The sequence below is a fragment of the Salvia miltiorrhiza genome, chromosome 4 (assembly GCF_028751815.1).
Source record: "Salvia miltiorrhiza cultivar Shanhuang (shh) chromosome 4, IMPLAD_Smil_shh, whole genome shotgun sequence".
Lineage (NCBI taxonomy): Eukaryota > Viridiplantae > Streptophyta > Magnoliopsida > Lamiales > Lamiaceae > Salvia > Salvia miltiorrhiza.
Window position 1 is genome coordinate 46,691,236 of NC_080390.1, and position 27,995 is coordinate 46,719,230.

Here is a 27,995-nt window from a genome sequence, read left to right on the forward strand (position 1 = left end):
TGTTAATATTGAAGTGATTTAAGGCCATCTTTGTTAGCCACTTAACTCAAATTGTGTCCAAATTCTCATATGATCCTAGTTTACCCCATTTGTGCCTCGTAGCCATTCTTTGAATGAACCAATGATAAAGGGGTAGAACTTAGAGTGTTAGTGGTTGCTTTGATGAAAAGGTTTGGGAAATGATTAAAATAGCCTATCAAGCTTTGATTGAGTGAAAATCACTAGTCCCCTATAAGCTTAAAAAGAAAAAGAAAGAAAAAGAAATGGAAATGAATGTGAATAAAAGAGCATAAAGGGGAGTGATTTGCCTTTTGAATCATATCATGATAAGTATCACTAAGGGTGAAAAGAAAGCCCTTGTGATTGTTAGATTGTAGGATATGAGTCATTTGCCTAAAAACACCTCACCTCACCAAAGAGCCCTCATTACAACCTTACGAAAGCCCTTGTTGATCATCATTTATAACACATTGAAGTATACAGAGTTAGGATAAATGGCAAGCTTATGGTAGATTGCATACATTGTTTCAATTTGAGTGCAAACACATCCAATCTAAACACTTGAGAGTTGAGTGCACCATTGAAACATTCACCTTGTGAGGATTCAAACTTGGATGCTATAATGTTGAACTCACTATCACTTGTGACTTCTTAGAATGCATTTTACTTGTGATACACTTTTGAAAGATTTTTGAAATTGTTGAAGCCTTGAAATGACATCAATTCATGCTCACATGTTTGTTTACTTTTATTTCTAGTCTTTTGTCGTTTGGGGACAAACAACGCCTTAAGTTTGGGGGCTTGACAAACATAGTTTTCGTACCTCAATTCCACATGATTTGTTGTAATTTCCCTTCATATTTTGATTGCTAATATGTGTTTGTATCCCAATTTTGAGTTTTGTTGAGTTTTGATGCTTGGTGTATCTTTTGGAGTGATTTCAGGAAAAATCAAAGATTAATTGGACGATTTTGAAGACATGAGATTGAAGTACGTCTCGAGAGGAATCCGTGAGCACAAACGGCGACCAAATCCGAGTCCGGACGAGGGAGAACGGAGCCGAACAAGCGGACTGCGCATAAAGCCAAGGACCCCGCGGTCCGAGCCGCGGGCACGGGCCCGACCGCGGGCCTCTGCTCCAAAATTGCCCAGTAAGCCGCGGTCCGGGCCGCGGCCGCGGGCCCAACCGCGGGCCTCTGCTCCAGAGCAGTCCAGAACGTTTTTGGCAATCACCCGCGGTCAAAGCCGCGGCCGCGGGCCTCGACCGCGGTCTCCTCTCATTTTGGTCGCGTTCTTGACCGCGGTTCATGCCGTGGTCGCGGGAAAAAGGCGGGATTGCCCCCTTTGGTGGGCCCAGATGTGATTTTTGCCCCAAAACCCCCTTTTCCCCCTTTTTTCTCATATCTTTCATCTCCCCCCAACAAAAAACACACTCTCCTACCTCCATACCCAAGCCCTAGCCTCCATAACTACACTCAACCACCAAGATTGGAAGGACATTGAAGAAGAGATAAGATTGAAGGAAGCTAATTAAATAGGATTTGTCACCTCTTACTCTCTCTCTCTCTTTCATTTATGAATTTCATTGAATTAAGTATTTTGATTGTAAGCATGATAGGCTAAATCCCCCATTGGTTTGGGGGTTAGGCTCATGGATGATGTAATGGATTGATTATTATGCTTAATATATGTCTTAATTACTTCCTTGTCATTATCTTTGCAAGCCCTAGTATTCTTTCTTGTATGGATTGTTGGCCATTTTCTATGCATTTCTCATTTGTGATTTGAATCGGGAGAGGATAATCATAATAGATTAGGAGCTTGAAACATATTGACTCAATAAACCGGGAGGTTGAGAGTTGGGTGAGAGTTTATCGATCTTACTGTGCTTTTGGGAGTTATAGGTTAGAAGTTGATCGGGGACGGCAACTATGACCCGTAATCTACCGTTTTAGTCGTCCGGGAGGGGGCTAGAACTAGTTGGGAGATCACTCTAGATAAATAGGAGTATCAAGACTAATATTGAGCTAAATTGAAGTCCATTGCTAATCCATCGTTGCCTAATCCCTAAACCACCTTCATCACTTAATTAATCCACTTTGTTAGATTGTTCTTATTTTGTCTTTGAATTTGTTAGTTAATCAAACCACTCACCTCCTTGTTTAGTCTAAATAGCTCTAGCATAATGACTTAAGGTAATCCCTAGAATTTGACTACTAATCCTTGTGGAATACGACCTTGCTTCCCTATGTTGCAACTACACCGTATACTTGCGGCGTGGTAAAAATAATAGCGAACAACTGCCTTCTGACACCATTCGGACAGCTTCCTGTGTATATATGACATCCTTCTTGAAGAACAGGTCCATGGCGGTTTGATCATCAATCACCCCCATATGGGCATATAGGGTGTACAGACGCAAAAATTCATTGAGAGCTTTTGGCTCTAGCACCACCAATCTTAGATTGTAAAGTGTCTGTCGATATTTTTTGCGCTTTTCCTTGGCTGAGCCTTCGAAAAAACCCATTCCAAGAAAATGGACTTTAATCTGCTTGGTAGCCCCCTTAAGGATTTCTGAAACTGATGTTTTGTTAAACAACTCATTCTTCCCCTCGGTTGCTGCATTATCCCAGAATTGTTTTGCCATGCCTGCAAAACTTGCCTCGAAGATTTTGACAAACTCTTCTTGTCATAATCTATCGTGGCAATCACGATCTTCATTGCTGAAGCCCATCCATCGATGAGTCCTTCCCAATCTTTGAAACTGGCTTCATCGAGGTTGAGAATCAATCCGTACTATGGATGGATTGGTTCAAGTGTGGCCTTTCCTACAGGAGTATCCCGCATCTGAGGCCTGCGTCTTCTGGTGCGTTGATAATAGCTCGAATCTTCTTGAGCCCCACCTTTCTTTGACGACCCTGCTTGTTGATGCTCGGCTTTGGGCATCTCTCATCCTTGGTTCATCTTTAGATCAACCATATTGAGGTTAGCAAAAGATTCTGCTAACTCTTGTAGTTCTTCTAATCCAATTCGATCAAGGTTATTCATGTTGTTTTCCTTTTACGAATCGAATTATATCCTCCGGCTGCAACTCCTTGGGTGCTGCATTGAGTGGTAGTGGATACGTCGGGTCTTTGGACCATTTATTCCGAATTCTTCCGGAACATGGTTTTCGCCGTTCGATCTCCTCCACCCTCTTCTTGATATCACACAAGAGGCTCAGAATTTCCTCTTGCTTAAGTGATATTTTGCTCATTTCCATCGGTAGTTCATACAACTTGACGCCGTAATATTTCACCGTTCTTTGAATCTCCCGCAAGTTGGCGTTGTCGGAAGAGTTCGGCTCGATCTTGTGGTAGCTTGGATAAGCTACTCCCGCCTTGTCCTTCTGTTCCATCAAAGGTGATATTGATGGAGGTAGGCTCTAGCTTGTCTGTTTGCCGATCTGGCCTCGGCATTCTCCAGTAGGGCATTAAGATGCTCCTGAATGTTCGTAATAATCTCACGAACAGTTTCCTCGTCCTCGGTAATGTTGAGCATAAGTGCTCCCCAATACCATCTTAATTCACCCATTAAGTGACTAGCCTCTCTTTCCAAAATTTGGAAAGATATCCTGTATACAAGAAATCTCGGACATTCGTCCGGATCCATACCAATACAATGGAGTCTCCTCCCACATAGGTTAATCATAAATTAAATATAGTATAATTCCTCAATTAAAACCCGCTCTGATACCATTTTAGGCGAGCGTGGGTATGCATATGTTATAATTAGGGTATTTTGAAAAGACATTTCCAAAAGTGGGGTTGTTGTGCAATTTATTGGGTGATGGGGTCAATTTTACATTTTCAAGAAAAACAGGGGTACAATTCAAAATAGTCAAGAATAAAAACATGGGTAAATTGAACACAAATCAAAGTATTTGATATAATTTGGATTTTTAGAAGTTCATGGGGAAAATGGATTTTGAACATAGTTGGTGATATTATACGCAATTATCCCAAAAAAAAAAAATTTGTTTGTTGTTATTACTATGCTTGTCTTTTATTATTATTGATTCTAGCTTGTAATTTATTGAAAATATATAATTTATGAAAATATTGTTCGTTATTATTGTTATTATGCTTGTCTATTAATAAAAAATGCCTAAAATGTACGAAATGACAAAAAAAAAAGTTTGTAATATATGAAAATGTTGTTCTTTATAGTTACTATTATGCTCGTCTTTTAATAAAAAATGCTTTAAAAATACAGAATGTCCCAAAAAAGTTTGTAATGTATTGAAACTAATTTGTTATATATAATCTATGAAAATGTTTCTTTTTATTATTACTATTATGCTTGTCTTTTAATAAAATAATGCCTTAAATATTTAGAGAATAGAGAAATCGTAAAACAAAAACGAACAGATCTATAATTTTGATGAACAAATCAATGTACCGTATGAACAACAATTTGCCCCGGGTTCGAATCCTGCTGGTGGCGAGTTTTTCTATATTTTTACTAAATACGTCTGTTCATTACATATGTTGATTTGTTCATAAAATATATAGATTTGTTCGTTCTCTCGAAAAAGATAATTCTTTTGTTGAACTCTTAAAATAAAAATTACAAACTAGCAAAATTGTATGAATTTTATGTAGAACACGTATGAAGTCACTGTATAAAGTTATGAATTGCGAAAAATAAGGTGATTAATCAACTATAGATCTTGATAATCTAAGGGCTGAAAATGGTTCTTATTTTATACAATAAAATGTGTTTTTATTGTATAAACGTTTCTTAATATACGAATTTTATGTAGAACACGTATGAATTTATCCAACAGAGTTACGAATTGCGAAAAATAAATTTTTGTTACCTTTGGGATTCGAACTCAGGACCACGAATTCATCCAACAGGGTTACGAATCAACCGTAGATCTTGATGATCTAAGAGCTTAAAATCATTTATATTTTATACACTTAAGAGTGTTTTTATTCTAGCCCTCCCCTATATATATATATATATATATATATATATAGAGAGAGAGAGAGAGAGAGAGAGAGAGAGAGATAGAGAGAGAAGTTCTATGGAGAAGCAAATATTTGCAAAGAAATGCGAAGCAATCTCAGTCATTGATCTTATTTAATCTAACGGCTGAGATTGATTCGCGCCATGTTCGATGGGAATTTGTGTTGAACATGAACAATCATCGAACCTCCAGCCCCCAAAATATCATGACATGTTCAACTGCTTATCTATTTTTTTTATAGATATATTCATAACATGTTTAATGCTTCTCTGTTCTCTACATTTTTTTTCTTCTCCATACAAACTAATCCTATTATCCTATATATATATATATAATATATATATATATATATATATTATAGTGAATTTCATATGTATTTCAAAATTCACTATAATATATATATATATATATATATATATTATAGTGAATTTCATATGTATTTCAAAATTCACGAATTTGTACTTTGTACTTTAAAAAGGTTTATAGAACCCTTCCCTCAAGGGATATTAGCGTATATATTCCTTTCAAAAGGAAAAAATAAATAAAATTAAAACAACACAAAAGGAAGAGTGATTATCGTATTGCCACGATCTGCACAAGCTGAATTATCTAATAATATATGGATCCTTGTGCATAATCCTTCATATTTAAAACACTTTTCTTTTTGAGGTCACTACAAGAAAAACGCCAATAGACAACGAACAAAAACCGTTGTCTATTAGAAAATCAACAGTTGTAAATGAGAGTATTGTCTATTGGAGGGCGGTCATAGACAACGGTTTTCTGATCGTTGTCTATTCTCTGATAGACAACGTTCAAAAAACCGTTGTCTATTCTAATATAGACAATGATTTTTAAAATATTTTTTTTGTAATTTATTTATATTTTCTGATTTTTTAAATATATATTTACCAATACTAAAAACTCATAATAGAAAACTAAAAATACATATATTAATACTAAAAATCCATACATTCATTCAAGCATATTAATCCAATATTACATTCAAACAAATTTCATCCAACATCACAAAAATTCATACATTCATTCAAACAATATTACATGAGGCGGTGATGCCGCCGAGAGAGAGAAGGGAGAGCCGGGCGCGTCAGCGGCTTATCGCCGTTGCTTTGCCAGGAAGGACGAGCGGCGGCACCCACGCCGCTGATTTGAGTGCGGATCTGGGTGTGTGCGTTGGGTGAGAAGAGAGAAAGTGACATTGAAGCTTCCGTATAGAAAACCTCAAGAAATTTATCTCAAGCTTGATTTTTTGACTTCCACCTATCACCAACCTAAACACATTACATTAATTGTATAAGATACTCCATAACAACATACATACAAACAACACAGCAGAAACAATATGCAAAATAATCACAAAATCTTGCAAGAAAAAACATAACAAAAAAGAAAAGTGACCTCCTGATGCGCAGTCTACTTGAATTTCTCAATTTGCTTTGCCAGCCTAATCTTCTTTAGAACATACCTGCATTTCATAAAACTTGTGCAAAATAATTACCCAGAAAAGTGACCTCCTGATGAGCTCCAACAAGCTTGCAAAAAAATTAAACTAGTACTTCTCAATTTTTTAGAGCACTGCAAAGCATAAATGAGTTGACCAACAAGAAATTCATAAAATCAATCAAAAGAAACATGATATGTAATGTGAGAAACATATATGGAAAAAATTGCAAATTAATGGTACTGGTTTAATCTTTTCTGTTAAATGACAGTATTTTAATTGCAAACTAAAAGGGTGTGCTTGCTTTGTTTACTTCATCATTCATTGAGCAAAATGCAATAACAGCAACCATGGAAACCACATCTTCTCTAATACTAGTAATCAACTTATCATTCATAATTAGATACAATTAGGCAATCTCTACCAATCAAACAAGTCGTAGTTTCAAAATATAAGAGACTTAAAATTCAGAATCCATACTGCAAAATTTTGAGATCTCAGGTGCTCATCGTTAGCCTCCCTTTGGGGATTGTAGTCTGCAACATCAATACAAAGAAAGAAAGCCTCAAAGAGAAAATAGGCAAAACAGTAAAAGTTAGATGAGTAGTAAATTCCAAGAAAGGATTTACTCTTCTTCTTCCCATCTATATGTCCTAATCCTTAAAACTTCAAACTATGGAAATTCTTGAAAAAAGAATCTATTACAAGCAGCACAAGAATCTGCAAGGAAACTCCAGTAGGGTTTCTTTTCAGCCCCAAAGAGAAAACTAACTTAGAAACCTGCAAGGAAAATGCATTGGTATGATAAGGAAATAGCATATTGAGAAAATATCACTGCGAAGACTAAAATTGGGCCCTGCTATTAGCCAAAGTGAAGTTCATTATTACACATTATGATATTCTACAGCAATTGAAGAGAAATTATGAACTCGAATCTAAACATTTGGGGCTCACAATTTAGGGCTCTAGAATTTTGAGTTAGCCCATTATTGCGCACACAGCGACGGTCTCAGCTCACGGAGGCAGCGACACTCGGATGACGCGCAACACCTCGCATCGAAGCTTGAATTTCGGCGAGTTTGCGAAGAATGAGAGATTGGTGTGAGATGGTTCAGATATTGAATGTCAAAGACCATACCCAAGGCATTTCAGAATCTTCGAGGATTTAATTTTCTGAGACCAATTTGATTCCACAAATTAAAGGCTGGATTTAATTGAATGTGGAAGAGCTCAAACAGGGACAGAATAACCTACTTGAAGGTTGTCGGAGTCGGAGGCGGTGAGAAGAGAAGAGGCTGAGCGCCGGAGCCTGGAGGTGGCGCAAGACGCGACGGAACTGATCTGCTGCGCCGGGAAAGAGAGTCAGAGAGACAGGAGAATCGGCGGCGTGGGGCTTGGACAGCGGCGGCCGACAAATTGCAGCGGTTGGCCGCGATGGAGCTGCCGGGCTCCGGCGATGGCGCAAAGTGGCTGTGGCGGCGGGACCTAGGGCTGAGAGAGAGGGATGAAATTCTGAGAGAGAGATAGTGAGATGGGAGAGGGCGCAGGAGAGATAAGGGGAATAGGGTTTGTGTTGGGTTTAATATGGGTATAAAATGTTAATGAAGAGAAAAAAAATAAAATATTTTTAATTTTGTTTTTTCATAATTTATTTATTTTTTATGATTTTTATATCATATTAAATATTTTTTCATTAACTTAAATTTAAGATGTAGTATTAAGTATTTTTTTTATGAATTAAATTTGATGATGTTCATAAAAAAAATTAAAGAAAAAAATAGTAAAAAAAAATTAGTGAAAGAAGAGAGAGAAAAAAAATTAAGTATTTTCAAAACCGTTGTCTATAGTTATAATAGACAACGAGTTTCAGACTCGTTGTCTATGACCGCCCTAAATAGACAACGGTTTTTCCAAAAACGTTGTCTATAGTTATAATAGACAACATGTTTCAGCCTCGTTGTCTATGACCGCCCTAAATAGACAACGAGTTTTCCAAAACCGTTGTCTATAGTTATCATAGACAACATGTTTCAGACTCGTTGTCTATGACCGCCCTAAATAGACAACGGGTTTTCCAAAACCGTTGTCTATAGTTATCATAGACAACAAGTTTAGAAGCATGTTGTCTATATTATGTTGTCTATGAGCTGAATTCTTGTAGTGGGTGGAATATTTACAACGCTAGCTATTATATATTGTTAGTAATGTTCGATATCAACTAGTGGTTGGACATGCATGTTGATAGTGTATTTGGTGTGTTTGATATATAAATTGAGATAAAGGGTGATAAATAAAATTTAAATAAATAATACCTAGATAAATAATATCAGGGGGAGAGGATATTAAATTTTTCAGTGGAACAGTGATATAAGAGCGGACCTCTCGCTTAATGCGGGCCTTCTTATTAATTAATATTACATCACGCTTAAATAAGATATGATTATTTGACATTTTATTCCATTTAGATGTGAAACAATTAATTTTATATTAAGTAATTAATTATCAACCATAGCCTCGATCCATTAGTTTTCAACAGTATCCAAATATCAGTCAATGAATAAATAAATAAAGAGAGAAAAAAGTAACTAGCTTAAACTTTCAATTTTGGATTGCACGATCTTAATAATCCAAACTTTTATTTGGCGTTCGACCTTCCTATGTGGTACTTTGTTTGGTTTTGCGTTTGTGCGCTGGTTGTTGCTTGATAATTAGGATTTGCTACACTAAAATCTCAAAGAAATACTAATTCGGTTCGGTTAATTTGATTTTCGGTTCCGTTTTGATTTTGAATTTTGAAACTTTTGATTTTTCAGTTCGGTTATGATTTTTAAGAAAAGATATTTGGTTAACCGAAAATCGAACTGAAATAATAATTAATTTAATAATTTATATATATTCTTTAAAAATTAAAATGATTATTATTAGAACTGTTCTATAAAATAGTTAATAATTACTCTTAATTTATACTCTGAATCTCGATCAATTTAAAAAAAAAATCAAAGTAACTTTTCAATAATTACTCTTAATTTATACTCTTAATCTTTGGTTAAGATGTTTTGAAATTTTGGATTATTATTTTTTACGGATTTCGAATCTTGTATATTGAATGTTATTTAGTTATTTAAACTTTAAAAAAATATATTGTGTATTTATTTGAATCGAAATATTTTGATTCGGTTTTGTTCGATTTTAAGCATATTCGGTTCGGATTTGGATATGAATTATATAATTCTTTTTGAATTTGATTTTTGTTATTCGGTTCGGTTCAATGACCAAATAACCGAATGCTCACCCCTACAAATAACACACAAGAATAGCTTCTTATAGTCCACCTATCACATTCAAGTCTCAAGTCAAAACTATATCATGCATTCCTGAATCGACTGAATAATTATCACATTCAAGTCTCAAATTGAACAGCTAGACATGCAAACTATTGACCATATAATTTACAAGAAATCAAGCACCAGAAATCATAAATCATAAGGTGGAGGACAAATTGATATCAATAAATTAAACACACATATTCAATCAAGTATGTACAAACTCTTGGTTCAAATAAATAAACTAGCCAGACAACACAAAAGAAAACATGAACATAATTGAAAAGAAAACAATAATAAAAAATGAATTATATAAAAGCCGGAATAAACCAAAGTGACAGCTTGAATCTTCAATCTTGCAGAAAAATAAATCTAATCTATGAAAGCGATAAATTCTAAATGTAAAACTGAAAAATAAGAAAAGATGAGAAAATGAGTGTCTAATCGTTCAACAAAAGTACCTATATATAGGCACATGGGATAAATTCAGTACAAAACTCAAAAATACTGATAAAAATGGGTCTGGGACAATATTTTAGAGCTTTTCCGTCTTTTTCTCGTGGCCAGGACAGTGGGGCCTGTCTGTTTTAGCATGCCGCGTTTTTGTTTTGGTCGTATCTCACTCGTTCGAACTCCGATTTGTGATCCGTTTGCGCCCACAAACTCGTATCGCGATGGTTTACACTTTCATTCAAACTACACTTCCAAATTTAACTTCAAAATATCTGTAGAATTCACCAAAGTACGAGCAAGTATCATATTTTACAAGATAAAACAATTTAAGCATAAAATAATTCCCTATAAAATTGACATCATGAGAACATTAAAAATTATGAAAAAGTGAGTGTTATCAGAGACTCGAAGGGGCGTGTGCTCAGGATGGGCATGATGTCACAGATGATGTCTAGTGAATTTAGTACTCAATATACTAGCACGTCTCAAGCTGCTCATGATGCTTCTCTTGAGAAGGTCGAGGCGCTCAGAGCTGCATTGGATGCGCGAGTTGTTAGAGGGGACAACTTCGATGCCATAATATTGGAGCAAGATGACACCATCAATTTGAGGCGTATGATGACGAAGTTGATGACACGGACATAGAGAGGTCCTAATCCTTGATGGAACTTGTATTTTAAATTTATGTTGTCATTAGAGTTTGGATTTAGATATTTGGTTTAATTTAAACTTGTGATATGAATTTGGACACTACTTGTAGTTTGAATTTGGATGCTTTATTATGATAAGTATCTTTGAGTTGATATTTAAATTGTTAGTTTTTTTTATATAATTAAACAGGTTATTACAATTAAAAAAAATACAAAAAGATTGTCGATGGATTAACGACATAAAACAAAAATATTCAAATTCTCGATGGATTGTCAACGGGAAGCGATTATTTCAACAAAAAAAAAAAACATTTTCTTGATGGAACTTCTCGTCATTAAGTTCTCGAAGGGGGATACTCGTCGTTAATTTGTTAACCAATTTTTTTCCCCACGATTAATATAATGACACCTATTTTCTGTCGTTAATTCGTCGAGAAATAATTTAACGACATGATTGTTCAAATTTGCGACATGAATTTTCGTTGCTAATGGCGAGTTTTTTGTTGTGTCATCGATTCTCTCGCTTTCCACCATCGTCGATGCTCCGCTGCCGTCGTCGGTCCACTGTGAAGATTGATGGGAGCTGTTTCACTGCCCTCTCTCTCCCCTATCTAGATTTTCCAGTATCACCTCCTCGTCCGCTACCTCTTCCTACCCTCTCTGAAATCGCGATTCTTACACATTTTTTGTGAAAAAAAATATGTGGCCACTGTTACATACTCCCTCCACCCCCACCCCCAAATAATTTCGTAAGAGGAGGGGCACAAGTTTTAAGACAAAAGTGTTGAATGTATTGGAAGTGGTGAAAAATGTCATAATTAGTATTGAAAATGATGAAAGAGTGTTATAATTATTATTAAGAGTGGTGAAAATGTTAAAAGTAAGAATAAATGGGGTACTATTAGTAGTGGGGTAGTGTCCCAAAATGAATAGAAAGTTATTTAGGTGACGGTCCAAAAAGGAAAGATAGGAAATTACTTGGGGGACAAAGGGTGTATTTTTTCGCAAAAATGTTCAATAATTGTACATATGTGTACTAATAGTAAAAGTGTGTAATTGTGAAAAAATGTGTAACAGTTCAAAATACACGATTGCACACTTTTGGTGTAAATAAAGTAAAATGTGTGATACTGTTACACACTAAAAGAGTATTTTGGTCATAAATAATATTATTTGGATCCATAATTTTATTGGTATGGCTAGAAAATCTTTTTGCAGTATAGTTTTGGTTAGAATATGAGATGGGTCAGTAAATTAAATTTGAATCTGTATATTATGTAATGATCGAGTGAATCTACCTATATATATCTTCCTGTTTTAGAACGATATGTGCAAGTATTAGCGTATCCGTGCACAAAATATTTAAACCTAGGCTACAATGTTTAAAAAAATTGTAATGAAAGCTGTTGATCAAGAGTCGTGTCCTCGGCCGAGACATCCTGACCTAATTAATGACGAAAAACGTGAAAGATAAAGAAAATGCAGGAATAAAAAAGTGTCCAGATCCATATGCATGCGAAGCGAGGAAGTGAAATTGGGTTGTTATAATGTAGATAAGGCCTCCACCAAATTAGCATTCAATCCGGATATATTTAATCCATAAAATTCATATAATCCAGGTCAGTATCGCCTCGGATTGACCCATCCTCAGTCGCAACCGAATACATCTCACCGCCATCTGCCACGTTGTTTATTTACCGTTTGAATAGCACCCTCTTTCGCCCCTCTCTATATATACCCCTACGCGGCGCCTCCACTTTGCTCAACACTATTACTTCTTACCTTCTTCTCATATATATAAAACTCCTGCATTCCCTTTGTGTTCGCGGGAATTTGGGATTTTAAGAATCTTTCTTGTTTTCTTTTTCTTTCCGACCGGGAATATATTGTCCTTTTGCGCATGGCTGCAGCTGATCTCTCTGTGATCTTGCCTCGTGTTCTTATCGTCTCCAGACGCAGCGTTCGTAAAAACAAGTTCGTCGATTTTGTCGGTATAAATCTCCCGTCTCTTCGATTCTTGATTGGGGGAATGAAAAAAGGAAAATGGGGGGGAAATAGCGTAAAAGTTGATTCTTCAATTGCATGCACAATTTGTTGAAATTAAAATTAGGGAAGAATAAATTAGTGAGTTAACGTTGATTGAATTGTATGATGGGAAAATTCAGGAGAATATCATCTAGATCTGATAGTGAGCTATGGCGCGGTACCCGTAATCGTGCCACGAGTAACAGGGGTGCACATGCTGCTGGACAGCTTCGAGCCCATCCACGGCGTCCTTCTATGCGAAGGCGAAGACATCGATCCCTCTCACTACGAAGCCGACGCCTCCAACCTCTCCCCCGAAGAATTGGAAGAAATCCGAAGACTGCACGCTAGCGACACCGCCATCGACCGAGAAAAGGACGCAATCGAGCTCGGATTAGCCAAACTCTGCCTCGAAAGAAACATTCCCTACTTGGGAATCTGCAGGGGATCGCAGATCCTCAACGTCGCCTGCGGCGGCACCCTCTACCAAGATATCGGGAAAGAACTTTCCAAAAATGTGGGCCAACAGCCACATGAGAGGGTGGTGCACATGGATTACGATAACTACGACGGCCATCGCCATCCAGTCAGGATTGTCGACGCCACCCCTCTGCATCAATGGTTCAACCACTCTTTAGATGATGCTGACAAGGAGATTTGGGTGAATAGCTACCACCATCAAGGGGTCAAGAAGTTGGCTCAGAGGTTCGTGCCCATGGCCTTTGCCCCCGACGGTTTGGTCGAAGCCTTTTATGATCCCGACGCTTATAATCCGGATGATGGCAAGTTCATAATGGGCCTGCAGTTTCATCCCGAGCGGATGAGGAAGCCCGATTCCGATGAATTCGACTACCCCGGTTGCCCTTTCGCTTATAAGGTCATCCATCATATTCATCTACTACTAAATGTTTATGATTTCAGTGAGTAACTTGCTAGTGTTGCAGGAGTTTGCCAAGGCGGTTCTTGCTTATCAGAAGAAGCTGAATAGTATGACGAGTGTGCCCAAGCTTGATGTAGAGATGGAGAAGAAGAGGAAGATTATTGTAAGGAGCTTTTCACTTGCAAGAAACTTGTATGATGGCGGCTGCGGGGACGATTCGGAACTGGAGGCCGGAGCAGAGTTTCTTGAGGTATATATGTTTGTAATTGTGATGATGTTTGGTAATTAGTTGGAATAATTGAGGGAAATGCTGCAGTCGAATAGGGCGTTGAGCGTGCAGCAGGAGACGCGGCTGAAGCAGATGGGGGCGACGGTGAGGAATGCGTCGTCCTACTTGGAGAAACTGAGACTGAGCGAGGAGAGGGAGAAGCAGGCGAGGAACGTGATCGGGAAGATGTCGGTGGAGCAGCTGTCGGATCTCACGGCGTTCTACCACATGATGGGGCAGATATGCTCTGAGGTGTTGGAGACGAAGCTTGGGATCGTAGACGACCTCAACTTGTGATGCCATTTGTATATATGTTGTTTGCAAACCTCCACTCAACTGTATGATGCAGACATCATTTCTCAACTGTATGATGCTATCTGTGGCATGTGGATCTCCATCCACTTTTCTGTTTCCACTCATTAATTAACGCTCCTTCCATTTCAACTACTCTTCATCTTATCTATATAAACGCGCTTCTTTTTCTTCTCTTTTTTTCAACTGTTCATTGCGTTTCACTATTGTTTTATTATTAGTTTTTTTAAATAAAATTTATTATAATTTCATGAATTATACTTTTATTTCAAAAGATTGGAGTTTAAAAAGATTATATACTCTAATTTTGAAATTATCAATCTTAATACTCCCTTCGTCCTACTTCATATGTCTCAAAACTATAAGATTGTCCTATAATTTTGAGATATTTGAAGTGAGACAGATAGAGTAATAAATTACTAATTAATAAAAATTAAATTAAATAATAATCATAATTGAGTGGAATAAACTCTAGCATACAAAACTGAAATTGAAGAAAAAGATGAAAAAAAGAAGGTAAAGACACAAAATCAGATATCGAATTTGCTGAAGAATTTATCTGTTTACTCTCTTGTAAAAGATTTTTGTAATGCATAGCTCGAGAGGAACATGTTTAAGAATTTTTTTTTTGAGAGAAAGGCGTATATATTAATTCAAGTCGGAACGTACAATATCTAGTAACCATGACGGGAAGTCATGTAACCAGATCATTACATCCGGAAAGGAGAAAGCTCGACCCGCGAGCTCATGAGCGGCCATGTTAGCATCGCGCCGCATGTGACAGAAGTTGAAAACCAAAATTTCTTTTGCATGTACGAACACTTCCCAAAGGTCATCCGGGAGAGACTCGGAACCATTGTAATCTTCGTGTAAAACATGGATAACAAGAATGGAGTCGGAGAACAAGACAATCGGACCAAAATCATGATGAAAACAGAAACCAATACCCACCATCATGGCGTGAAGTTCACCAAGGAGAACTGAAGGAGTACGCCCCGCCGTTTGGCAACCGGCAGCAATCACGGTGCCGAGGTGATCGCGAATGATGAAGCCAACACCAATGCGTTGTCCAGCACCGGGAAAAGCAACGTCGATGTCCATTCGGAGCAGTCCCCGCTCGGGCGGCGTCCACACACAATCTCCCTCAGGGGGAAGAACTCTATTCAAAATAGCTAAATAATTTCTAGCTTCTTGGAAATGAGAGAGCAAGAGGCGAGCTCTCTCAAGGTGAGAAGAAAGATTACCGGCCCCGTCATTGTGTTTAAACTCACACAAGAAGCACCAGACTGCCCAAAGCATAGAAATCCAAAGCATCCAATCCTCCTTAGCACACTGCACATGAACTGCTCGACAAATTTCCCCAAAAGTTAAGGAGCCAAGATGTTTGATGATATGCCAAAACTTCGACTCCTTCCACACACGGCTCACCTTAGCGCAAAAAATAAGACAATGAGCCGTGGAGCCCCAAGCAAAAGTGCACCACGAGCAGATGCCGGTAGAGGGAACGTGACGGTAGAAAAGATTGGCATCAGTTGCCAAAGAATTGTTTAGAGCGCGCCACGCAAAATGCTTCATCTTTGGCGGGATATTGAGCGCCCAAAGATGCTTCCACCAGAGACCACATCCAACACCAGACATAGAAGAATGTGGGGTGTAGAAATCCACAGCAGCAAGGTATCCCGATTTAACGGAGAAATTACCTTTTTCGTCGAACCTCCGAAACCTGCGATCAAGGGTATACGGGCTCCCAAGATCAATCGAAAATATACCATCAGTGAGGTGAGCCTGGAAAGCTTCATTAACAAGCCTTGAATTCCAGCCTTGGGAAGGCGAGAGAAAATCCGCCACTCTGCAATCTTGGTCGACAACACATCTTTGATCAAGAGCCGGGCAAGCAGAACGCGGGATCCAAATATCTTTGAAGGCACGAGCAGTCCGACCATCTCCAATCTTCCAACAGAGACCCTTCTTCAGAAGCTCGCGTCCCCAACAGATCGACCTCCACATGTAGGAGCAGTTAGAAGTTATCTTCGCTTCCATGATATCGGAATCACGGAAGTAGCGTTGCTTGAGAATACGCGCAAGAAGAGAATTAGGCTGCTGAATAATCCGCCACGCCTGTTTTGCCAAAAGAGCTTGGTTAAAAGCAGAAATCCTCCTGAAACCCAGACCACCCTTCGATTTCTGTTCACACAAAACACTCCATTTTGACCAATGCAAATTCTTCCCTGTACTCTTTTCTCCCCACCAAAAGTTACTGCAAATTTTCTCGATATCATCACAAATACCAAAAGGCAACTTAAAACAATACATTGCATAGGTTGGTATGGATTGAAGAATAGCTTTGATAAGAACCTCTTTACCGGCCGAAGAAAGGGACCGGTGTTTCCAGTTTGCAGCCTTTTTGCTAATTCTGTCACGGATGTACTTGAACTGGACTTTTTTGCTTTTCAACACAAAAGTCGGTAACCCCAAATACATGGAATGCCCCTGGGATTCTCCGATACCAAGCGAACTCGTCATCATCTGAATATCGTTCTGACAAGTGCTCGGGCTGAAGGAAATGGAGGACTTATCAACATTCACCTCTTGACCAGAGGCCCGTTCAAACTTACCCAGAACATCTTTGAAAGAGGCCACCCCCTCCGGGTCCATTTTAAGAAAAATGAGGCTATCATCCGCGAAGAAAAGGTTGACGATAGAAGGGCAGTGTCTCGCAATTTTGATTCCGCTGAGAAGGCCTTGAGTCTCATAACTGCGGAGCAAAGAAGAAAACCCCTGAGCACAAACCACAAAGAGAAAAGGAGATAGAGGGCATCCTTATTAATTCGATTTTTTGTAAGAGATGAAGTAATGAGTCCTTATCATAGTCTAAGTAGCTCATCTGTCACGGAGCTCAACATTGCTTGTAACCACCTGAATATGCCTACTACCAAAGAAGTTAAAAGCTTATAACTCAAACCTAGCTTGTGTATTCTTGAAGAAGCTGATTACGTGGATCAATCACATAGTCAACACCACAGAACTACTTTCTGCAATCAAGTACGAAGTGATGCAGAAAAGAAAGACTTCTTTATCTAGCAACAATACGACCGATCAAGTCAATACGCATCAATGCTCGACAAGAATGAATTTCAAACAACTCTTTCCAATGACCCTTTGAAATTCATCTTCTATCTATATCATCACTTGCCTATGCAAAATAAATGATGGAAAGTTAAAGACAAGGATTCACGCATCAATATCGAAGAAATATCTCCACTCGCAACCGTCAAAGAATGCACTCGAAATTAGAGTAACTTCCCAATGCATCTACATAAGAGAGATTCACATAATCTTCTCTTCCCATTGTGTAGCTAGGTAGCTCTCAAAGCCATAATCAAAGCCTAGAATTAAGATCGAGGTGTTGAAAAAACCCTAGTATTATAATTCATTGTAACAACCCTATCATTAGTTGGGAATAAATCCTTACAATCACACACACCCAAGCTGTAAGAGTAAAGATGTGAGATGAGTAGGAGGAGCGTAAGACAAAGTGTTAGTCAATGTAAGCAGAACAACATAAGTAGGTAAAAAAGTTGTTACCCACTAAAACCAGAGAAGTGTGAGTCATGAGGTAACTGCCACTAGAAATAGAGGAACGGTCACGATCGGATGACATGGTCTAGCAAAACATCCTAATTTGGATTATGTTGGAAGTGCACTTGACAATACAATTAAAATTAAGGGATTTTAAGGTGACATGAATTAGCCTGATTGGATAGTCAATGGACGTAAGACAATGAGCTCTGAACCACATTAAATATTTTGTGCTCATTACGACTTTACCTTCCACGACTTGTTGATCAAGTGATGCACACTGACAGACAACGCACTGAAGCATGTCAGTGGGAGAAAGATAGGTTCTTTGAGATCAAGGCAGAGCTCGCCCAACTTCGTCACAAGATCACTTCCATTGTCACCAGACAAAGTGACAATTCAACAGAAGGAAGTGCTCTTCATGTCTTTACTGAGCAAGAGTTGCAGCTAATGCATGAGAGACTACAGTCTCTGGAAAGAAGAATTCTCAACTCACAATGGGCTTCCAAGACTCATCTTTTTGATGCTGCCAAAAAGGGGAAAGATCACATGGAGAAGATCGCCCAAATCAAGAAGTCGAAGAGTTGATGGAGTCTATTCAGACCAAGCTCAGAGGCAAAGACAAAGGAAAACATGTTGCAGTTGAAGAACGGTTGCAGAAGAGACCAAGAAGCAATGGTGAAGAAAGCCCACATCAGTCAAGGAGACGACTGGAACTTGGAATGCCTAGCTTCTCGTTCACACCAAAGCCACATCAAGAGCTCCAAGCTTATCAGAACTTAGGGATTCTGAAATCCCACATTCATGGGAATTAACTGAAGAATCCAGACACTTGGGTTCCCAGAGAGATAAGCGACTGGTGGGTCAGAGTAAAAGAAGTCTTCAGCAAATGGTTCCTTCCTGCCAAGCTCGATCAGAAGAATGACTGCTTTGACGCTTGGAAATACTTCATGCGAACTGGGATGATCAAGCTCAGTTCAAACGGATGGAACAAGCAAGAAAAGCTACGAAGATGGCGTTTGTTCCTCCTCTCCTGCTCAATACCATCATACCACTAAGGATAAAAGAACGAACTGACAGAGACGTCATAGAACGAGAAGTGCAGAGCATCAGTGAAATCTGGAGGATCACTGATTCAGACCTCTTTGCTCAGAGAAGGATCACCCTCTACCAACTATACCAGGTTAAACCAGAAAGCTTCTAGGTTTGTTGTACAATCGCCTTAGGCAGATAATCTACTCATCTGCTAAGCGCAATATACTTTGTACACATCACTTCTGTTCTTAATTTTGTTTGAAGACTGTTTTTCCTCAAATATAATTTCTTATTGTCTGAATTTAAAAATTGTTTCTTACTGTGTTCTGAGGATTATTTATTGGTTGAGCATTTACTTTCAGTTGTTGCCTGATTACATTATTTAGGGGAAACTCTGTTATTGAGTTCCCTGTTTCCAGTCATTATTTTTGTCGTGCCCTTGAATGTGTCATGTAAGGTTTTGGCATCATCAAAAAGGGGAAAATTGTTGAGAAATGAAAGAATATCCAACCCTATGTTTTGATGATATCAAAACCACTGAAAGGCACATTCTAGCTGATGGTGGTTTGAGCTTCTTGGATAGCTAGACAGGACAGTGAATATAAGATGACTCAAAGTCTCAGCTCAACTGAAGACTTGCTTAACTGAAGGACGCGCACAAGTCCAGAACACACTTAACTGAAAGATCTCAACTGAAGGAAACTGCATTAGAAGCAACTAAGGAATCCACGAGTCATGGCATTCACCTCAACTGAAGTCGGGAAGGCCACGTGGACAGACTCCAAGATATGCTGCAACACTTGAAGAAGTCAGAGGCATTGACCTTAAAGGACAGAGTTTCCTCTTCTATGTAAAAGCCTGCAGTATCCGTACCAAAGGACAAGAAGGCCATCTCTCCACCCGACAAAGAGAAATGAAGATAGAGAACCTGAGCAGACTTAGACGTTATCTCACGCCGGCAGGATTCGGAGGAAAGATCTTCACCAACGGATCTATTCTTTAGAGCTACCTATAAAAGCTCATAAGAACATCCCAAACAAGTGGGGATAAAGAGAGATAGAAAGTCTGATTCAATCATCAATGTAAATGCTTTATCGAAAGATCAAACTCGAGTTAAACCTTCGTAAGCATTGAATCGAAGAAGAGAATATACACAGATCAAACTATCAGAATTCCTGATTACAAAAACTCTCTTAGAACCTAGGTAAATAATAGTTATATCATTAGCCTAGTTATTGAGTACTTGAGAGCATGTTCTCAATAATCCTAGTTGGTTATTACATAACCCTTTTTCTGAGAGAAGAGTGTTTGTAATAGAGTTTGAGACTTAGACCAAACTCAACGGTTGTTTAGTACCGTTAAACTAAGCAGTTGGTCCCTTAGCACCAATCAAGCTAAGTGGTTGTGGTTTAGTACCAGAAAACTAAACCGTAGGTCCCTTGACACCCGGTAAGCCAAGTGGTTGTTTGTTTAGTACCAGAAACTAAACTAGGTAGGTTACTTTGGTACCGTCAAACTAAGAGGGAGTCCAACTTAAAGGTTTTGGCTCCAATTACCTTAGCATTAGTTGATTGGACACGACAGTGTCAGGGCGTGCTAAGTGTTAAAACCAATTCAGTTGGATTGGTAGGTTTGCTGTGCACCTCTAAGCATTAGCCCAGATAAGTTTGTCGGACAAATGTCTCCGAACCACGTTAAAATCCTTGTGTTCTTTACTTGCTTTTCGTTATTTCCTTTGTCTGTGTTGAACTGATTTCTATTGAACTGGAATAACTGAAAAGTGTAACTAAGGATTTTCAAGTGACAAATAATTTTCTAAAGGCTATTCGCACTATGTTTAATTTCCGCTGCTGAGTTATTAATCCTATTGACTACAGTTAGTCAGAGAGATTAGTAACTCTACTATGTTTACAAACTAAGACTGAAGCCTTATCTGGACATTGATTAAGCCTAGCGCTCAACTGATATTAATCCACTGAAGAATCTTCAGTATCAGTCTCAACCTATTTCGAACTGAAATTTGGTTTAGTTAGTTGATCCCTTGCGAAAAATAGCCCACTGGTGTATTCCCCCCCTCCATACACCAGTCAGTCAACCCTCTGGGACCCTAACAAACACACTTTCAAGAAAAAAAAAACTCTTCCTACTAATATCGAGGATTCGGTGACCACTAAATTTTGCATTAGCACGAGTATCAGGAGCAAAATCCTTGAGACTTATAAGTTATTCTAGCTATCAGTAGGAGGAATGATTTATTCTGGTCTACACTTTAATAATAATATCCTAACTGAACACTCTTATATCTTCGTAGTTGGAGAAGACAAATATTCAAGACAGAGCTCATAGTAGTAAACTTCCCAGAAACTTAATCAAAATGAGATGCGACTGAAAAAGTTTTCAATCAGGAGTATTATTTACCCATTTTCCCCAATACACCTCATACTTCGCATTCTACAACCAACATTAAGTATAGATCCTTTAGATACAAGATATCATATCATGAATATGTTAAATATTATAAAATTTTCTAATAATTCGTTCAATAATAAGATAATATTAAATTTATTATGCATAGGGAATCAAAAGAATTTTTCTAAATTTGTATATTATTTCGTTATATTTTATATCTTTAGTTTGTTTAGTTTTGCACTTGACACTTGACCTTAAAGCTTAACTAATACGCCCTCCCGTGCGATACACGGGTGACGAGCCCATTTTCATGCTCTTTTTATGCGTCATTTAGGTCTAGATCAAGTCCATTTTTTGTTTGATTCTTGTATCTTTGTGTCTAGGAGGACACATTTTGGGAAACAGGATAACATGGCAGGAATTTGGGCAAAACAAGCTGCATTCCGCAGAAGAGACAAAGACTTGAGAACATTCATGGTATAGTACTCATACACCTTTTGCCCAGATCGGGTACCGCGTGGGATCCAAACTTGTCCAAGGGAAAAGCAGCGAGCCAAACTTTAGGCAAAAAATAGGCAAATGGGTGAAGTAATAGTGGGCGGGTCTTATGAGATCTATGCCGGCCATCAGAATCAAACGAAGGCAAAGCAATGAGCCAGATATTGGGTGGAAATTTGGCAAAGCGGTGCATCCCATCAGCAGAAGGAATGATGAATGCGAAGATCCTCTTGCATTCTTTACGAAGATCTGACGTGATTACTTGCCAAGGGAATGAGGGTTGCACCAGTTATGCATGGAAATAAATCCCAGAAACCCATTGTTGCGCCCAACTGCATAGGCTAAGCTCAAGAGCCCTTGTTGACTGTTATATATACATGCTCTGGCCGTAGGCAGAAAGAATCTCTCAGACATCAGATTCAGCCATCATCTCAAACTCCGAATTTTCACGTCCAATTTCTTTAGCTTAGCTTTATGTCTTGGTTGTATTTCATTTTATGAGTACATGGGGAGGAAAAAACAAGCCCTACACGCCCTTTTGATTTGTGGTATGTTTTTATTTTCTTTGGGCAATGTTGGTGTTGGTCAAAGATTGTTTTAGTTTCCAAACTTCAATTTTAATTCAAGTATGTTTCTTTTTTCTAGTTTTTTATGTTATTTTATTTAATTATGTTTAGTTTAGGTAAACTTTTATACTTAGTGTGGGCGAAGATTAATTTAAGTATGATCCACTACTAGAAAAACGCTCATAGATAACGGATTTTTTCCGTTATCTATGAGCAAAAAAACCGTTGTGTATAGTGGTGTTATCTATTCTATACGTCATACACAACGGTTTCAAAACCGTTATGTATAGTAGCATAGATAACGGTACGATGCGTCATACATAACAGTACGCATCCGTTATCTATAAAGGTTATACATAACGGTTTTTCACCGTTATGTATTAAGATTTTTCCGTTATGTATTAATTTTTTTTTATCATAGTTAACAGTTTTTTGCACTTTTTATAACAGTTTTAATCGTTATCTTTGATAGAATACATAACGGTTTTTTGCACTTTTTATAACGATTTTTGCACTTTTTATAACGATTTTAACCGTTATCTTTAATTAGAATACATAACGATTTTTTGCACCTTTTATAACAGTTTTTTGCACTTTATATAATTGTAGTATATTTTTAAATTTTGCAATTTTTATAAAACGACAAAATGATAAAATCAACGATAACAATATTATATATCATCCAAAAAATTCATACATTATTATACAAATGAACCAAATATCAAGTATACATCATCATTGCATATTCCGATTCAAAATTGAAAATACCAACTACCTTATAGCTAAAACAAAAATCTATCATACAATGTTTCTAGCACCAAGTCCTCAAGAACTAGTTAATCAACCTGCTATGATTTTCTGGTTGTCTTTTGACCTCAAGACATCCCAAGCTACCATAGCCCATGTACTTTACTGAGATTCTCGCAGTCCCCACAGCCCATGTACTTTACTGGTTCTCCTGCATCACTTTTCTTCTTCTTTATCTGGAATAAAGGTTGAATAGGTTTTTGAGAAAAAACTAAACCGTAAACCCTAGAATAAAGGTTGAATAGTTGTTTAAGCATTTAAGCATCAATTAATGGCCGATACATTCTGTGACAGTTGCATCAAAATATATACTCTTTTACTTGAGAAAATGAGACACAACCTCGAGAGTAAAAGCTCTTCCTTGCACTCCACATCCCCTGCAATCGAAGTGCTACCTCCTTGTATAGATTTTTTAGAAAGTGCTGAGCCTGAGACCAGAAAACAACAGTCACAGAATTTAACTTTCATTTACAGAAGGTATGTGGAGCAAAACATTTATTTTACAATATTAATAACTTGTCATTTAATGCTATTAACTAATTCTTTCACTTATGCTTATGATCTTTGTAACTCACCTTATCATTGAGCATCTGGTCAAAACTAAATGTATAGTTCGTTGTCCGGTTATTCTTCAGATCAACATATCTGTTTTATGGACAAAAATTGACTATCATGAGAGATCTTGTTAGCAACAGCTAGTGAAAGATTTATAATCTCTCTAGCCAAAACATCATAGAACAATATTCATCAGAGAAAAACAGCCCAAGATGCAGGAAACTTACTTAACAGCCCCATATCCAACTGCTTCAGCAGTTTTATCAAGCTCCTCCTCAGTCCATTCTTTATCTTTGCCTGGCATGCATTTAAGTACTTGTTAGGTCCGGTTTTCTCATTTTAGAGCATAAGCAGAACAATATGAATCAACTCAGGTATTAGAGCCGAGGAGAAAGAATACACAACTAACCTCTTTCAATTAAAGCGGTTTTGCATCTACTTTTGGCTTCAATTAGTAAATCAACTAGTTTGACAGTTTCAGTACTGCGAGTACGGAATCGTTTTCCATCTTCTCCAAGGACAAGCCCAAACCCGACATGACTAGCTTTAGGATACTTACTGCCATCAGCTGGAAGCCAACCGGCTCGTTTGGCCGCCTGAAAGTGCATCACTCTCTCAGCATGAAATTCAGCATGCAAGGGAGTTTATGTAAAGACATGAAGTGTAAGACATTCAAACTTACAGCAAAAAGCATTTCAAATTGCTCTCTTTGGCCAACATCAGTAACATATATAATCCATTCAGCCTTTTCCTCGTTCAGTCGGTACCTACATATTGTACATGTAAGTCTTAGAACAAGAACACTTTCCAAGGCTTACATTTACAAGTTTTTTATCAGCACCTGTTATAGCAATAACAGTAAAAAGGCACCAACATTGTAGGTATCTGACCCTATTCTAAACCAGGGGTACACTACTCCTAGCAACTAGTAGTGTGCTACAATAAGAAAAAGGATCAGAAAGAACCTTTGCTAAATGTGGCAACTCACCACAGAGCAGCAAGATCTGTTGATGCATAATTGTACCCACCAAACTCTTCAACAATTTTTATGTTTTGAACAGCTATCTGTCAAACAGTGAAACACTAAAATAAACACTAAACTGCCGTCTACTGTTATTAAAAAGGGCTGCGTTAAGCAAAAGAACCTTTGGGTTAAAAGCTTATCAAATCAGCATAATTTCAATTACATAATTACCTGCAGCCTCTTCGTTCCAAACATATAATCAAACTGCAAATAGAATATCATTCACATAAATGTAACTCAGCATCCCACATCACAATCTATAAAGTCCCTGGGCTAAATAAGCTCATTTCTTAATGGATAAAACTCAATCACTTGTTAGTGACTATAGTGTTGAACATAACACTCCTTGAAATTGAGGTAGTTCAAGCATGATAAGATTCACAATAAATGCATTGGAAGATGAAGTTAGAGGCTACAATAAAATCTTCACTACTAAAAATCACCATATTTGATAGCTCTGCTGAGGCTCTAAATAAACATCTTCGGCAGGCAGCGTGCTTATAATGAACTGAACAAGTTTCATAGCAAGCTCCATCACATGGGAACTCTACAATGCTTTACATCAGTTTTCATCACATGAAGGGACAACGTTACACAAATCAACATTTTCAACACCAACTTCACTTGAAAACACCAAGAGAAATTGGTAATCCATAGAACGGGGATGAGCTGCAGGTAATCATTCAAAAGAAAAAACAGCTACTCAATCCGCATAGGTAATAAGAAAAGAGCATGCCTGAAAATCCATTTGAAAAATTAGCATGCAGCAGATGAAGTTATAAAAGCATGAACCTGTTGTTTAGCATGTAAACTCATGTAATGTCTCAGCTTAATTAAAATTTCAGTTTGCATCATTGACATTTTAACATTTCAGTTTGCATCAAACACATCCAAACCTAGGTTTCATCCTAGGGGTTGCATGCCAATACAAACAAGCAATCGAAAACCAACTAATAACTCACAATCATAACCCCAAGTAAGCATCACAATGCCTCAGCATCCAAAGAAGAAACAATCAGATTGCATCATTGACAAATTAACCAACAATCAGTTTGCACCAAACACATCCAAACCTAGGTTTCATCCTAGGGGTTGCATGTCAATACAAACAAGCAATCGAAAACCAGCAAATAACTCACAATCATAACCCCACATGGTTAGGATTCATCCAAACCAACAATCACAACCTCAGATTCCAAATAAACAAAAATCAAAGAGTGATAGAACCAAAAATTATCTTAGCTGGATCGAGAGAAACTAGGGCTCGATCTGTGAGCAGAGGAAGAACTTTAGCGGTGTTGCGATCTCCGACCAAGGGAGACGCGGCGGCGTCAAGCCAGGGCGGCGACCGGCGATTTCAAACAGAGAAGCTAGGGCTCGACTTCTTCCCTTCAATTGTGTGCTTCCAGTGAGGGATTAGAGAGGGAAACCGAGACGAAGAGAAAAAGAGGGAAAGAACGGCGAAAATCAGTCGCCAGATTTTACAGAAGCGGCGCCGGAGTTTCAGAGAATGATACATCAGCGGCGGCGGCTCGGACCGCTGCTGTTCGCAGAAGAGAAAGGGATTAAGGGCCTCAGCGGCGAGGATGGTGGCGAGGACGGCGGCGCGAACAGCTGCGCGGCGACGAGGACGGTGGAGAATGGCGGCGAGGATGGGGGCTGGCGGCGACAGTAGCCGCCTGGTTTGAAGGGAGTAAGGCGGTGGCTAAGAGAAAAGGAAGAGGAGAGAACGGTGAGAGAGAGAGAGTGGATTGGCTGGGTGTATTAGGAAATTAGGGTTTTAATTTTTTATAATATTATTAAAATTAAAAATAAATACTATAAAAGTAATACATAACAGTATTGAGGCGCTCATATATAACGGTTAAAATAACCGTTATAAAAGATGGTCATAGATAACAGTGGCACAACAGTTTTGTAATACCGTTATGTATGCAACTAATAGATAACGCAAAAACATAACGCATTTGTTCAAACCGTTATCTATGCATTTAGACAACACTACATAGATAACGGATTTTCGCAAAACCGTTATCTATTCCTAAAAGTGCGCTTATACATAACGGGTTTTGAAAAAAACCGTTATCTATTCACTGTTATGTATGTAAACTTTTGTAGTAGTGTGAGTATGTAAACTTGTGATGTCTAATATGGGCATAGTCATTGTGTGTGTGTGTTTCTAAAGCACTAGGTCGGAGTCTAAATACAATTTGGTCAAAATTAAGGTGTTAATCGGCAAGTAATGTTTTGGCCAAGACTAGGTTACACGTAATAATCGGATCAAGTATTGAGTGTCTCTCACTTTGAGTAGTACAACTAGTGTGGACTAGTGGTGTATGCGCTTTGGGCATATGCTTATTGCCAATTGAATTTATCTCTCTTAATGTTGTCTGGGCATAGTGTCTATTGAAGTGTCTTCATAGATGGTTGATTAGATTAGATATTGTGAATGGAGTGTTTCTTGCATTGCTTTACACATAATGATAGATTTGGCTGGGTAAGAGTATGTTTGTGATGCTGTTACAATTGGGGACACATCTCATTGAATCTGACTTGCTGACCTGTCACGACCGCACTTGCTAAGGATAGCAAATTCGGGGAAACCGCAACTAAGGGAGGGGATTTAGGAGCGGGAGTAAGAAAGGGGCATATTCGGTTTCTTGATGACTCGACTTGTATAAGGAAATTAATCGAAATATCTAGATATCAACGAAGGCCACAAGGGAACCGTACATAATATTATCCCAAAACGGGGTACTCAATGGTTTTAGTACATTATTAAATAATACATATTGTTTGACAAATGACATAATATCTTAACATAATCAGTGTTCGCAGCGGAATAACAATAACTTGAGTATATGTATGAAGACATATACTCCACTCTGAGGTTCTCGTCCTAAATTGACAAAAGCTCCGCTTGCACACTACATCCTCGATCACAGCTCAACCTGCACATTTAAAAATACATGCAGGGCTAAGTACAAAAGTACTTAGTGGACACTTGCCGAAATTTACATATATGCATAATATTTTATTGTCAAGCCTTTCAACAGTAGTAAGATACGAGGGTTTTCCTTTAAAGACTCGTATTTACCAAACATAATATCATTTCTTTCATCAATAACCCGCGCA

General features: G+C 38.0%; 2 protein-coding genes and 1 long non-coding RNA gene across 4 annotated transcripts; 1 reads left to right on the forward strand and 2 right to left on the reverse strand.

Annotated features, from left to right (window-relative positions):
• Positions 1 to 6,014: 6,014 nt before the first annotated feature.
• On the reverse strand, positions 6,015 to 8,551 carry LOC131023830 (uncharacterized). Its single transcript, XR_009101535.1, has 5 exons — positions 7,731 to 8,551; positions 7,431 to 7,649; positions 6,957 to 7,256; positions 6,434 to 6,500; positions 6,015 to 6,306 (listed from the first exon to the last, which is right to left on the reverse strand). It is a non-coding gene; the product is annotated as an uncharacterized LOC131023830 (long non-coding RNA).
• Positions 8,552 to 12,429: 3,878 nt separating this feature from the next.
• On the forward strand, positions 12,430 to 14,522 carry LOC131023831 (putative glutamine amidotransferase GAT1_2.1). Of its 2 annotated transcripts, none has more exons than XM_057953439.1 (4): positions 12,430 to 12,893; positions 13,068 to 13,804; positions 13,872 to 14,057; positions 14,124 to 14,522. In XM_057953439.1, exons 1-4 carry the CDS (start codon positions 12,803 to 12,805, stop codon positions 14,370 to 14,372), a joined length of 1,263 nt encoding a protein of 420 aa, XP_057809422.1. In that variant the 5' UTR covers positions 12,430 to 12,802; the 3' UTR covers positions 14,373 to 14,522. The 2 variants fall into 2 exon arrangements, with proteins under 2 accessions (XP_057809422.1, XP_057809423.1); XM_057953440.1 differs by having other exon boundaries at positions 12,631 to 12,893; positions 14,132 to 14,522.
• Positions 14,523 to 19,743: 5,221 nt separating this feature from the next.
• On the reverse strand, positions 19,744 to 25,395 carry LOC131023518 (uncharacterized). Its single transcript, XM_057953063.1, has 10 exons — positions 25,339 to 25,395; positions 25,032 to 25,064; positions 24,825 to 24,901; positions 24,519 to 24,603; positions 24,246 to 24,432; positions 24,064 to 24,133; positions 23,857 to 23,926; positions 23,602 to 23,709; positions 23,383 to 23,457; positions 19,744 to 20,010 (listed from the first exon to the last, which is right to left on the reverse strand). The coding sequence occupies exons 1-10, from the start codon at positions 25,393 to 25,395 to the stop codon at positions 19,744 to 19,746; spliced, it is 1,029 nt and encodes a 342-aa protein (XP_057809046.1).
• Positions 25,396 to 27,995: the final 2,600 nt, after the last annotated feature.

What these genes read in the sequence shown, in the direction of transcription:
- LOC131023518 (XM_057953063.1), bottom strand. Translation starts at nt 25,395, where the DNA reads ATGGAGCTTGCTATGAAACTTGTTCAGTTCATTATAAGCACGCTGCCT. An exon ending in TTGGAACGAAGAGGCTGCAG is followed by an intron (nt 24,902 to 25,031) that starts GTAATTATGTAA and finishes ACTGTTTGACAG; the next exon opens with ATAGCTGTTCAAAACATAAA. An exon ending in AATTTGAAATGCTTTTTGCT is followed by an intron (nt 24,433 to 24,518) that starts GTAAGTTTGAAT and finishes ATGCACTTTCAG; the next exon opens with GCGGCCAAACGAGCCGGTTG.
- LOC131023831 (XM_057953439.1), top strand. Translation starts at nt 12,803, where the DNA reads ATGGCTGCAGCTGATCTCTCTGTGATCTTGCCTCGTGTTCTTATCGTC. An exon ending in GTTGCCCTTTCGCTTATAAG is followed by an intron (nt 13,805 to 13,871) that starts GTCATCCATCAT and finishes CTAGTGTTGCAG; the next exon opens with GAGTTTGCCAAGGCGGTTCT. An exon ending in CCGGAGCAGAGTTTCTTGAG is followed by an intron (nt 14,058 to 14,123) that starts GTATATATGTTT and finishes GAAATGCTGCAG; the next exon opens with TCGAATAGGGCGTTGAGCGT.